The sequence below is a fragment of the Artemia franciscana genome, chromosome 19 (genome assembly GCF_032884065.1).
Source record: "Artemia franciscana chromosome 19, ASM3288406v1, whole genome shotgun sequence".
Lineage (NCBI taxonomy): Eukaryota > Metazoa > Arthropoda > Branchiopoda > Anostraca > Artemiidae > Artemia > Artemia franciscana.
This window is the reverse complement of record NC_088881.1, coordinates 27754695-27769389: the sequence shown is the minus strand read 5'-3', so window position 1 is coordinate 27769389 and position 14695 is coordinate 27754695. Positions and strand designations below refer to the sequence as shown.

The following is a 14695-nucleotide window of genomic DNA, read 5'->3' as shown; positions in this document are numbered from 1 at the left end:
TTAAGACGATCGTAATAAGAAATGTTGTGCATTTGGCCAATTTTTGGGGTAGTTCTGTAACATGTGGGGTGTGTTCTAAACCAGAAAATTGTTTAGAAATTCAACTTCGTTACATCTTCGCTAAAAGAAATGATGCCATTTTCACTATTATGACAACTCTGTCTTATAGTTGGCATCAAGCAACAATGATAACGAGTTGTTCTGTCTTTAGCGTTTTAGAGAGCAGGTAGAATTTACAGTAGATTTCAACTCTGCAAATCAACAAGTAAAGTTTAGTATAATCAATACGAAATCCTGAACAGACAGATATTCCATGATCACAATTAAGCAAAATTCATTTAATCTTTTGGATAACCACACATGTCGCATACAAGTCTTCCCTGGTTAATGTAAGTACATTGCTTGCACGTCCATTCATCACTAGATGTCAAGCCTGTGACGTTTTCTTGCAGGAGTTGCTCAAGCGTAGCCCAAGGCTGTTCCTCTCGCCAATGGTAAGCTTGTAGCATGTCCTTAGCTTTGATAGCATCAATTAAGTGTTTTATATTTTCCTAGAATAAATAGAAATGTTAAAATTGAAGTTAATATTTAAAACAAACTTCTTAAAAGGCCCCCCCCCCCTCTATAAAAATACAAGTTTGAAGCTTTGCCTTGCTATTAGAACAAAAAGTGTAACTATACTGAAAACGTTCAAACCACCATCTGTGGTAGTAGGCTTACATTTAGAAACAATATTTTAAACATATTGGTGCATACATCCTCTTGCGTAATATGACTCGCTTTTCTCTTGCATAAAATGAAATATATGTATATAAAAAGAGTAAATCCCTTGGTCTTTGATAATACCATTTACTTCTTTTTCGATTTACTGCTTTTTCGACACCGAACACTTTATCATTGACACGTTTTCTAAAATAAAAAAAAAATTTATATTGTATCCATATGGAATCGAAAATAAGAGCTAGTTTGATAACGTAATTCTGAGATCTAGTATCCCTTTTAAGTCACAAAACGGATCAGATACCCACTATTTCTCCCGTTTCTTCCGAATACCAACATTTGATTCACTTATAAAATAATCCCTCCCGGTCTAATTAGCTTAGTGACAAGCCCTAGTGACAAGTACACCAGATTGCACAGGTACCCCTAGGTTGAAATCAAAATATGCAAGTATGTTTAATCTGTACATTAAGCCATCAGCCAAAGAGTACGGATAACTAGCAAGAGTGGAAACGGGCAGTAGCGTCAACAGAAAAAACTGCCAACGCCATCTAGCCTATGGCGACACTAGGCATTTTTTCAAGCTCTGTAATCATTTACAAACAGCTTGTGGTAATAAACAATAAAGAGCGACCAGGCTCAATAGTAACCGAAATTCTAAAAAACGAAATTTTGACACCAATAGTTACATCAAAAGAATCGCATTTTAATGCTGATTTTAAATATATAAGTTTAATCAAGTTTAGTCTTACTTATCAAAAGTTACGAGCCTAAGAAAATATGCCTTATTTTATAAAATAGGGAGAAACACCCACTAAAAGTCATATAATCTTAACAAATCACACCATCAATTTCGGGACATCAGAAAACCCTACTGTAGAAGTTTCAAGCTCTTATCTACAAAAATGTGGAATTTTGTATTTTTTGCCAGAAGACAGATCACGAATGTTTTTTGTTGTTTTTTTTCCCAGGGGTGATCGTATCGACCCAGTGGTGCTAGAATGTCGCGAGAGGGCCCATTCTAACGGAAATTGAAAGTTCTAGTGCCTTTTTGGAGTGACCAAAAAAACTGGAGGGCACTTAGGCCCCCTCCCAAGCGCATTTTTCCCAAAGTAACCGGATCATTTTGTTCGGCATAGTCAAAAAACCAAATAACTATGTTTTGGGGGACGAATTAATCCGCCATGTTCCCCAGGGGAGGGGTTGCAAGTTACAAACTTTGACCATCGTTTACAAATAGGAATGGCTATTGGGAAGTGCACACACGATTTCAGGGGGACTTTTTCGTGGTGGTTGGGGGTCGGGGGGCTACGAGGGAGGATCTTTCCGTGGAAGAATTCATCATGAGGGAAGAAAATTTCCATGAGGGGGGCACAGGATTTTCTAGCATTATTTAACAAAAAATCGAGAAAAAAAATTCAACTGGAAGTAAGGAGCAGCAATAAAACTTAAAACGAACATAAATTATTATGTATATAAAGGGGTTCGTCTCCTCCTCAATACCTCGCTCTTGACAATAAAATATTTTTAGTGATTTCAACTATTTATTCTACGGCCTTTGTGATTCACGGGTAATTCTTAAAGAATTGGGACAAAATTCAAGCTTAAGTGTAAAGAGCGAGGTATTGACGAAGGGGCAAACCCCCTCATATACATAGTAAAAATATACAAATACAGAAGTTCGTTACGTAAGTTAATTCGTAAGTTACGTATATTTATTAGTAATAAAAATGTTCGTATAGAAATTAAAAGTTCCAGTTGCCTTTTTAAGTAAAAAAAAATTGGAGGGCAACTAAGCTTCCTCCCCCACTCATTTTTTTGATGAAAATCATCTGATCGAAACTATGAAAAGGCCATTTAGCCAAAAAAAAAAATGAATATGCAAATTTTGTTTTAATTATTCATGTACGGTAAGGCAAAATCAAAACATGCATTAATTCAAAAACGTTTAGAAACTAATTATAAAAAACGAGTTTTTTCAACCGAAAGTAAGGGGTGACATTAAAACTTAAGACGAACAAAAATTATTCCGCATATGAAAGGGGTTGTTCCCTCCTCGACGCCTAGCTCTTTACGGTAAAGTTTTTTATTGTTTTAAACAGTTGAGTTGCGAGAAAGAGTCTAACTTTAGCGTAAAGACCGAGGCGTCAAGGAGAACAAATCCCTTTCATACACGGAATAATTTTTGTTCGTTTTGAGTTTTAATGTCGCTACTAAAAAATAAACGAAGGTTCATTAAACGCTAGATGGCGCTAATAGTTTTTTCTATCGGCACTAGCGCCAGTTTTTGCTCTTATAAGTCACCTATACTCTATGCCTTCAGAAAGAAAAAGACAAATTCTTTTTCATGGAAGGTGAAGTTTATCACAACAAAAACCTTGCATGCCATTTTGCAAATAATTTTTCCGACTGCATAACGCGACTGCACTTTCTCGCTATTTGCGTACTAGCTTATACTTGCAGCCCTCAGGCGTTTTTTGCCTGGTTTTGGATTCAGACGCAGGCATTCCTTTAACTGCAAACTCCCCAGAATCACGGCGGCTGAGCTCGCAGTCACACAACTGACCTATCTCCCAAAGCTTTGTGAATAGAGCAGACCAATTACCGTAGGCTTCAGGATTAGTAAATTTTTTAAAAAACTGATCTTCCAAGAAATTAACGCAAGGTGTTTTTTTTTAGGAAGAAGAAAACTACTTGTCTAAATGAAAATAAAGAATATAAATAGCTGTCACCTGCCTGCGCTTTCCTTTTTTTTTAAATGTGTGCAAAAATAGTTAAAACTAGTGTGAAGACGACAAAAAAATAAGCTTTAAAAATAAAAATAAGTTTTTTTAAAAATAAGTTTTAAATATTAAAAAAAAAAAAAAATTCAGTTTTGAAAAAAAAACTGATCTTCCAAGAAATTAATGCAAGGTGTTTTATTTAGGAAGAAGAAAACTACTTGTCTAAATGAAAATGAAGAATATAAATACCTGTCACCTGCCTGCACTTTCCTTTTTTAAATGTGTGCAAAAATAGTTAACTAGTGCGAAGACGACAAAAAAAAATAAGCTTTAAAAATAAAAATAAGTTTTTTTAAAAATAAGTTTTAATATTTTTTACGCTGCACGAGCGTCTGGAGCTTTGCTGAATATAAAAAGGCTTCAATTTCTTTTCGGTTTTTACTATCAGGTTTGACATTTAGGCTAAGGGGGGGGGAGAAGAATATCATACAATTATTTTTCCAGCAGATGTGCCCCCCCAGTGTGACTGTAAATATATTAAATAAAACTAGAGGAGCAATGGCCGATTTTCACCTTATTGAAAATGGTTGTCTTTCCAACCACCAAAGAATAATTTTAGCGATCGATGAAACTGATAGTTATAAAACGAATGAGCATTGATTAAACGAAATCCTTTTATGTCAGAAAATACAAGTTAGTCCGACATTCCTTGCTTATGCGTGTAATGTTCTTATTATGTAGCAATAATATAATTATATAATATAATTCATATATATTATATTATATAATATAATTATGCATAATAGCATAATTGACAGTGACAGACCAGGGAGAAGGGAGTTTCGCCAGTTTTTACGCAGATTTACATGATCCTATCGAGCAAAAAATTGTGGATTCTATTGTAAAAAGTATGCCTACATTGTCTATTGCCTACACAAAATAGCATCCCAATCCATTCTCCTTCTCGAATCCATCCATTGAAATTTTATTTATTCTCATTCCACATTAAATAATCTCTTCCACGTGATAAGTCATCATGTATTATTATGAGCCATACCCCTTCCCCCAAAGTAGAATGTCACTCCCTAATCCATTCTCCTTTATTGCATATACTCGCTAGACCATCGCAGTTGGTCCATCTGTGAAGTCCCGTTTACTGCCATTTGAGTTGCGTCTGTTAAATAGTCTCAACAAACAGGTCATGAAATGAAATGATCACCGACATATCACGAATGAATTACATATAGAAGGATTCAATAAGCCATAAAATGAATCACAAATGAATCATCATACGATGACAAGTCTTTCCCCTAATCAAAAGGGATAACATTTAACTGCACTTGGCCAAGTCTACCTCGAACAGCATTCACACTGAGTCTATTTTTTATAGCCTTCACAGCTCAGTCTTCCCTCATCACCCTTATTGAAACTCCTAATTTATTAGCCTATCTGTGCCCTTACCTAACGGTACTCCAGATGACTCATTCCCTGTGTCACAAGACGCCTTAATAAACGAATATTATTCCTGTTAGGCCAAGCAGACAAATTATCAGGACGGGTGGATTGTTAGTTTGGGTAAATCATAGGGTCATGGCCGTATCAAGGGAGAGGATACAGGGTTTGAACACCTCTCCCCAAAATTTTTGTCCGGCTCGTAAAAATGTAACAAAAATACATAAAAACAAATTTTTGATGCCTTTTTTAAAGTTAAAAAAAGAAGCTTTTCTTAACTGAAATTAAGGAGCAACATTAAAACAACGTTAAAACACATATTACTCTGTTTATGAGGTGACTGCCATTTCCTTAACCCTCACTCTTTACGCTAAAGTCTTAAAGTTCTTTAAAAACACTGCTCAAATACTGTCGAAAAAATACTGTTTGACAACTCTTTCTTTAAAGAGTGAGGGTTTGGGAAGGGGAACCGCCCTCATATAGGGAATGATTTCTGTTTGTTTTAAGGTTTAGTGTTACTTACTTTCGGTTGAGAATTTTCTTTTATTTAAATTCTGACCGCTTTTCATATCATGCCAGGAAATCTCCCCCCCCCCCTTCTGTGTATAATCTCCACTGAAAAATTTCCGTCAGAAACTTTTCTCCCCACCAAAACTTCTCCCCGTGGAAAATTACCCCGCCGAATATACCCGAAAATATTTTCATATATTTCCCAATAGCCAATACTACATGCAAAATATGGGCAACTTTTGCTACTTACAGCCCTTCCCCGAAGGACAATGGGAGTTCATGTCATCCCCAAAGGCATAGTTATTTGAACTCAAGATAGCTATCTCAAAACTTGATCTGAAGTCTTTGGGGAAAAAGAGAGGTTGGAGGAGGGATAGTCACCCTCCAATCTTTAGGTCACTTAGAAAGGGCACTATAACTTTTGATTTGCGATCAAATGGGCCCAATTTTCTAGGATCACTGGTTCGATAGGATCACCCCGAAAAAAAAGGAAAAAAGAAGAAAAACACGAAAAAACAAATAAACACGCATCCATGATTTTTGCGCTAGAAAAAGAGGCGAAATCCCACATTTTTGTAGATATAAGCTTGAAATTTCTTTCTGCAATTCCTCTGATATGTTGAATCTGATGGGGTGATTTTCATTAAGATCGCTTGACTCTTTGGGACGTTTCCCCCTTTTTTGAAAATTGAAAAAAGTTCATAGCTTTTGAAGGCTCATAGCTTTTGATGAGTAACTTTAAACTTAATAAACCTTATGTATTTGGAATCAGGATAAAAAAAAGAAAATATTTTCACGTTTCTATTGTTATCAAATCCTGTTGGTTAGTTTCGGTTACTATTGGGCCGAGTCTCTTCTTACTTAAAAGTTTTTTTTTTTAGCATAAATTGTTTAATACTCGTAAGATGATTGGTTAACAGCTGCTTTTGCTTTTTCATAACCGTACAAACAGCATTTGTTCCTCCGTGTACAAAAGCTTTCGAACAATGATGTAAACTTTAAAAAGCACAACTTCAAATTAAAACAGATAACAATAACCCAGCACAGTATTTCAGCGACCCATACCAATCAGGAAACCCACAGCATATTTTCAGAATCTAAAACTTAGGCAGTTCTAGGGTAACAATATGTTTGAGCCGTCCTGGCCGAGTGGATTGGTGCGCTGGATTCAGGACCCTTTGTCTGAGAGGGCGAGGGTTCGAATCCTAGCGTACCCAATTATTTAGTTTGGGACGAGGGTCAGTGGTGTGACTCTGTAAGCTCAGCCAGAGTCGACCCAGTTCTAAATAGGTACCTGGAGAAATCTGGGGAAGGTAAACAGGAAGGGTGTGCGAAAGCACAGGATGGTTGGTCCCCAACCCCCCATTGCACTTCCTGGCTGAAGGGCCAAGAAACGGAGATTAGCACCGCCGGTAGGGACTGTAAAGTCTAATGCCATATTTTTTACTTTTTTAAAAATATGTCTGCTCTGAGTGACTGTACGTCAAATGAAACGTCTTAGTACCTTTGAAAACGATTCATGATATCAGCTGACATCAGAATGATATCAGCTGGAAAGCCCACGTCAACAATAATCAAATCCGTATGTTCACAGGTGGTAGGCCTTTTCAGGTGAACAAATTGTTGATATACAATATTGACCAACAATTGCAAGAACACAAATTTCATTATTGCTGCAAATAAACAGCAATATTTTCAAATTCAATTGAGCATTTTTGAATGATTTACAATTAAACTCATGTTTACTCCAGTAATTTTCACTGTTTATGCACCTTTTGTAAACTGAAATTAAGGAGTAACGTTAAAACTTGCAACGAACAGATATAATTCTGTATATGAGGAAAATTCCCCTTTCTCAACCCTTGTTTTTTACACTAAAATCTTAAAGTTCTTTAAAATACTGCTCACTTAAAGTAAACGGCCCTTGTGTCTGACCACTCTTTCTTGAAAGAATTGTGACAAAAAGTCAAACTTTAGCGTAAAAAGCAAGTGCTGAGGAAGGGACAGGTAATCCAAAAGTAAGAACCTTCTCATGTCTCATTTTAGGTAAAAGACCAAGTTAATAATAAATATAAAAATGTTCATGGCAAATTAACTGTTTTTTTGCTCATGTAAAATTTTAAGATAAAAAACAATTATCCCTCATGATATTCATCCTTGAAAATTCCCACTTAAATTTGATCAACAAGTTTGACAAACAACGGTTTCCATTGTGGGTCGTTTTCGCCGACAAAGTTGATCAACAAAACCTTTGTTAATCGCTAGAACACAATTGTTGACCAACAATATGGCCAGAAAATACCAGTTGCTTGAACTGTGAGACAAGAGGATGGCAATATATTGGGCATACCCCAGCCATGCCAGATTGTAGACTTCTGAAAATGCTCCTTCACTGGCAGTTGGTAGGCACTCGCCATCAGAGAGGAACATAGAACCCGCTCGGTACGACGCACGAGACATGACAGAAGCAGTGTTTCCTGACGTTCAGTTTAAATTGCGTCGCAAGGGGGCCATCACCCCCCCCCAAAAAAAAAAAACAATTGGAGAAGAAACTGTTGTATGGCCCATACCCCTTGAATATTATGGACCCCCCTTGTCCCCCTGATATAAATGCTGTAGCTACTTCCCTGCCTGTGAATATCTGGAGGAAGTATATTCTAAGGTAAGGTGACCCACGACATTTTTTCGGGCAGATATCTTAGATTAATTGCAGGCTTTTGTGGAAAATAGTACGAGCTACCATGTGTGGATGCTCATTAATCTATTATAGTTAAGTAACAATAAAATTAGTTCACCTTAATTGGTACAAGGTCAATAGAAGTTATATAGACTAGGAAATGGAAATCTGAAGCGGCTTCTAAGAAATGCCCCGGCTCAAACTGTTTCAAATAGCTCTGCAATGACATGAGATCTTGTGTTTCACCAATGTCTGATCTGCAAAAGAAATTGAATAATCTTCAACCATAACATCTGTATTAGATTATTATACCTAATAAAATTATTTATAGGCGTGTTCAGTCTCCTACTTGTAGTCCTACTTGTTCTACGAAACCCTAACATGAAAAGAAAACAACAAAATTATCAAAAACACAAAACAAACGTTTTTAAAAACACATCACCGAATTATATCCGTCATGATAACTATCTTTGTTTCTGAAGATAGTAGACGATGTGCAGGACTTAGTATCAAGCAGTTCGTGGTCATGGACTGCAAGTAATTTATCCATCAAAAGCAACGAGCCTGAGAAAATTTACATGATTTTAAAAAAAGGAGGAAACATCCTCTTAAAGTCATAGAATATCAATGAAATGACTCTATTAGATTCAGCGTATCAGAAACCCTACAATAGAGGTTTCAAGCTCCTATCAGCAAAAACGTGGAATTTTGCATTTTTGCCAGAAAAAAAAACACAGATGCGTGTTTATTTGTTTTTCTGTTTGTTTGTTCATTTTTCCCAGGGGAGATCACATCGACCCAGTGCTCCTTTCCCCTCAATTTTCTCTAAAATTTTCGCCTTCATCCGCTTAGCCTTAATAGTACTAGTATTATAGTAGTAATGGTAGTAATATGAGCTAGTAGTCTTGTATTAGTAGTAGTAGCAACAATAGTAGCAGCAGTATTAATAGCAGTAGTAGCATCTACATGATGCCTTTTGGTCAGTTGAACATCCCCATTATAATCCCCCTAAAGTTTCATCTTGATACGGTAAGCCGTTACAAAAATATTGCCCATAAATCCTTTGGACAATCTGTATGCCAGTACTATGTATTAATTTAGTTCAATTTTCCCCTCAGTATTTCCTCAGATGTTCACTTTAATATCCTCAGCCTTGGTAGTACTCGCTATCGAAGCAGTAGTTTTAGTGGTAGTTATGGTAGAAGTGGCAGCAGTAATAGTTATGGTAATAGTAGTAGTAGCGTGCAAATACTGTCTCCGGTCAGTTGATCATATCCTTTATCATTTACTGAAAGTTTCAAATATGAATTACCTCTGAATTATGTCCTTTTGACAACCCGTATGCATATAACATGTTTCGATTTAGTTCAACACTCCCTTCAACATTCTCTGAAAGGCTCCTGAAAACCCTTCGTCTTTTACAAAAGTAACAGTCAAACATGCCCAGAGCTCTCAATAACATGTACTATATGCAAACAATTGCCTAATTGGACGAATTGCCAAACTTACAGCCTTTGCCTCAGTGCTGTGGGGGGGGGGACATCCACAGCGAGATAATTACAGAACCTTTTAACTATGCTTAGAAAAATGGCTGTCTAAAAATTTTTATTAGATGTATCTGGGGAACTGATGGGCATGGGAGGAGTGTTGCCCTCAAATAACTTTTTACTCTTAAAAGAGGAACTAGAACTTTCTATTTCCAATCGAATGAGCTGCTTTTGAAGTTTCTACGACAATCCCTTCAATACGAAGTGCCTTGGTCAGACCCCTTCCCCCGAAAAAAACTAAAAAAAACTAAAACATTATGCCCGGTTTGTTCTTAATTAGGCAGTCCTATTGCGCTGTCTATGATTGTGTGAAGTTAAGGTAAAACCTTTACTTAGGCAGCGCTATTACGCTGCTTACGCTTGGCAGCTCTATAAAATTCCTAAAAGTATGCTTGGACTAAGAATCCTAATAAAGGTTGCTTTCAACAACTAAGGGCATTCTGTAGAATGCCTTTTCAATGCCCTGCATTTTCAAGTAAATACTCAAAACTAAATATCGACCACATATTTAATAAATGTCCTGCCCCTTCGCTGAAATGTAAACTAGGATAACCTCAATCACACCTAAACACGTACTTGTGTAAGTTATGCAAGTTGGCCAATGTTTACACATAGGTTTCATTATTGAGAAGGGGGGAAAATGTTTGATCCGGGTCTCCATAAAGGCTTACAGAATTAATGCTAACTTTTAGAAAATGCTGATCAACAAAATTAAAACATACTATGTGCATGCTGGCAGTCAAAAGAGCGTTTCAGAAACATCCAAGGAAAAGCTGAAGGTATTAAGTTGAAACTTTCAGGGCATATTGGAAACTGTTAGGAGGATAAACAGCCCATCGTCCTTTTTAGATCAACTCTTCAACACTCGACCTAATTTTAAGAAAGTATTTTTGTTCAAAATAGACGAAAGGTTTAATAACTGCATTGTCCCTGGGCAACACAGCTATTGTACTGCCAATTATATAAAAAAGAACCAGACATCAAAATCAGTTCTATTACAGGGGAGTTGCTTGGTTTTCCGCTTGTTAATTTATTTTTTTTCCAGAGGCACTTCATATGAAAGGGTAAAATCTATGAAAGGGTCGTATAAAATTTGGAGATGGCTAGTTTGATTACAAATTCAAAGTTTTAGTGTCCTATTTAAGAGTAAAAAGTGATTGATGAGCAACAAGTCACCACTCACACCATTTTTCCCCACACGTATCTGATCAAAACTTTGAGATAGCCACTTTGTCCAAAACAGTCCAAATGCGAAATGACCGTGCCTCCAGGTTTGACAAACCCCCTTCCAGCCACCGGGGCAAAGGATGTAAGCTATGGAAATTACCCATTGCTGAGATATAAAGTTTTTGTGGGAAGGGTGGTGGTATAAGCTTTGGTGGGAATATTTGAACCCTTTTGGCTCTGTAATACAGGCAGAAGTATTGCCCCAAACTTAAACAAGTGAGTAGAACTTTCAATTTCCCTTCTTAGGAACATCCACAATTATCTGGGGGATTATTCGCGGGGATTTTCCGTGGTGGAGGTGCACCTAAACCCTGTTTAATGGTAGCAGATTTGCCGCGTCTGTTTATTAGACGTTTTATGGGTATCTATGTCTAAAACAATCTAATAATCACTTTGTAAACAAGAGCTAAGAGCTCATATGGCACTTGTGAGGAGGCAAGAAGAGCTAAGAGCCAAGAGATCATATGGTATGAGCTCTAGCAAAATTCTATGAATCAATAGATTGATTTAAAAGAAAAATAAGATGCTTAGTGCCGGTCAGGATTTAAAATAAGATCTCTGAGTCACGATGTCCTTCTAAATATCAAAATTCATTAAGATCCGATCACCCACTCGTATGTTATGAATAACTAGAATTTTTTCTGATTTTCCCTCTTCCTTTAGCCCCCCAGATGGTCGAATCTGGGAAAACGACTTTATCAAGAGCTCAAATAAATCAAATATCAAGAGCTAAGAGCTCATATGGCACTTGTGACGAGGCAAGAAGAGCTAAGATCCAAGAGATCATATGGTATGAGCTCTAGCAAAATTCTATGAATCAATAGATTGATTTAAAAGGAAAAGCAGAGGCTTAATGCCGGTCAGGATTTAAAATAAGAGCTCTGAGTCACGATGTCCTTCTAAATATCAAAATTCATTAAGATCTGATCACCCACTCGTATGTTATAAATAACTAGAATTGTTTCTAATTTTTCCTCTCTCTTTAGCCCCCCAGGTGGTCAAATCTGGGAAAACGACTTTATCAAGTCAATTTGTGCAACTCCCTGACATGCCTACCAATTTTCATCGTCCTAGCACGTTCAGAAGCACCAAACTCGCCAAATCACTGAACCCCTCCCCCCAACTCCCCCAAAGAGAGCGAATCCAGTACGATTCCGTCAATCACGTATCAAGGACATTTGCTTATTCTATCCACCAAGCTTCATCCCGATTCCTCCACTCCAAGTGTTTTCCAAGATTTCCCCCTCCAACTCCCCCCAATGTCAAAAGGTCTGGTCGGGATTTGAAATAAGAGCTCTGAGACATGGATTCCTTCTAAATATCAAATTTCATTAAGATTCGATCACCTATTCGCAAAATAAAAATACCCCAATTTTCACGTTTTCCAAGAATTCCGATTTCCCCCTCCAACTCCCCCAATGTCACAGGATCTGGTCGGAATTTAAAATTAGAGCTTTAAAGCGCAAGACCTTCTTTTCCAAGATCTTCATTTCATTAAGATCTGGTAACCCTTTCGTAAGTTACAAATACCTCAATTTTCAAAATTAACCCCCCCCCCCCAACTCCACCAAAGAGAGCAGATCCGGTCCGATTATGTCAGTCACGTGTCTTAGACAGGTTTTTATTCTTCCCATCCAGTTTCATTCTGATCTCACCGCTTTAAGTATTTTCTAAGATTTCCGGTTCACCTCAACTGCCCCCCTCCCCAATTACGCTGGATCCGGTTGAGATTTAAAATAAGAGATCTGAGTCACGAGGTCCTTCTAAATATGAAGTTTCATGAAGATCCGATCACTCCTTCGTAAGTTAAAAATACGTCATTTTTTCTAATTTATCAGAATTAACTCCCCCCCCCCAATAGAGCAGATCCGTTCCAATTATGTAAATCACGTATTCAAGACTTCTGCTTATTTTTACCACCAAGTTTCATCCCGATCCCTCCAATCTAAGCGTTTTCCATGATTTTAGGTTCCCCCCAACTCTCCCCCCCCCCCAATGTCACCAGATCTGTTCGAGATTTAAAATAAGAGCTCTGAGACACGATATCCTTCTAAATATCAAATTTCATTGAGATCCGATCACCCGTTCGTAAGTTAAACATACCTCATTTTTTTCTAATTTTGCAGAATTAACACCCCCCCCCCCAACTACCCCGTTCCGAGAGCGGATCCGTTCCGATTATGTCAATCATGTATCTAGGACTTGTGCTTATCTTTCCTACGAAGTTTCATCCCGATCCCTCCACTCTAAGTGTTTTCCAAGATTTTAGGTTTCCCCCTCCCAACTCCCCCCCCCTAATGTCACCAGATCCGGTCGGTATTTAAAATAAGAGCTCTGAGACACGATATGCTTCTAAAGATCAAATTTCATTGAGATCCGATCACCCGTTGGCAACTTAAACATACCTCATTTTTTTCTAATTTTTCAGAATTAACCCCCCCCCCCTAACTACCCCGTTCCGAGAGCGGATCCGTTCCGGTTAAGTCAATCATGTATCTAGGACTTGTGCTTATTTTTCCTACCAAGTTTCATCCCGATCCCTCCACTCTAAGTGTTTTCCAAGATTTTAGGTTCCTCCCTCCCAACCCCCCCCCCTAATGTCATCAGATCCGGTTGGGATTTAAAATAAAAACTCTGAGACACGATATCCTTCCAAACATCAAATTTCGTTAAGATTTGATCAACCGTTCGTAAGTTAAAAACACTTCAATTTTTCTATTTTTTCCGAATTAACGGGCCCCCCACTCCCACCCAGATGGTCAAATCGGGAAAACGACTATTTCTAATTTAATGTGGTCCGGTCCCCGACACGCCTACCAAATTTCATCGTCCTAGCTTACCTGGAAGTGCCTAAAGTAGCAAAACCGGAACCGACAGACCGGCGGCAGACCGAAAGAATTTGCGATTGCTATATGTCACTTGGTTAATACCAAGCGCCACAAAAATTTGGCTTGGCCAATTTCAGTATCAAAATTACTTATTACCGAAAAAAATAACAATTTTTCTACAAATAAAATAAGGAACAGTAATAAATCCCTAACACTCCGGCAATTTCTTTTATTTTGCGCTAAAATTTTTCTTTTCTTTATTTTAAAGTCAATTTTAACAGTTTAAATCTATCATCTTTTAGAGGGAGGGGCGAAGGTAAAATATAGTGGAAGCCTTTAAAATGTATTGACTATAATTTTTCAGCATATTCTGAAGAAAGAACAGTTCTTCTCAATAGCCCTAGTTTTAGGTTAATAGCCATATTTATGATACTGTTTCCAACAACTGGCCTGTAATATTTCTTTAACGTACAATGTAAGCTACTACTGTGATTTTAACAATATGGTTCCTTTAGAAGCGATTAGACACTATTTCTTTACTTGCTCTTTATTAGGTCATTGTCTAAATCAGTGATTCTCAAACTCTGGTACGTAAATTTTTTTAGGGGATATGCGGCCGACCAACAAAAAATAATAACAAAAGAACCCCTTAGCTCTAGGACTGGCAATTTTATTTATATACCTACAGTTTACTTAGTACCGGTAACTGAGAAGGGGTACCTAAAATGTTTTGTGGGTAAAAGGGGTAGAATATCTAAATAAGTTTGTGAACTGGTCTAGATATGTACATACACTATTTGCACTCTCAACTTTATTCGAAAAGGTTTTGGCGGCCAACCTTATTCGTTTATGTACGATTTTGTTTTTATATGATAAACATAATTTAGCAACGTTAGTTTTAAGGAGATGTAGCTCAGTGGTAGGGCGCTCACCAAGTGTTATTGAGAGATCCGCGATACGACTCTACCCGTCCCCCTTTTTGTCTTTATTGTTCCAAGCCCTAAATGTCTC

General features: G+C 37.4%; 1 protein-coding gene across 2 annotated transcripts in view; it reads right to left on the bottom strand.

The window, feature by feature from the left end:
- Positions 1-258: 258 nt before the first annotated feature.
- Positions 259-14695, bottom strand: part of LOC136039510 (nuclear protein localization protein 4 homolog) — a 148369-nt gene continuing 133932 nt past the window's right edge. For both annotated transcript variants that reach the window (XM_065723301.1, XM_065723300.1), the window contains exons 11-12: positions 8201-8339; positions 259-551 (exon numbers count right to left, since the gene is read on the bottom strand). In XM_065723301.1, the coding sequence (XP_065579373.1) occupies positions 339-551; positions 8201-8339 (352 nt within the window). In that variant the 3' untranslated portion in view covers positions 259-338. The remainder of the gene's footprint in view (positions 552-8200; positions 8340-14695) is intronic.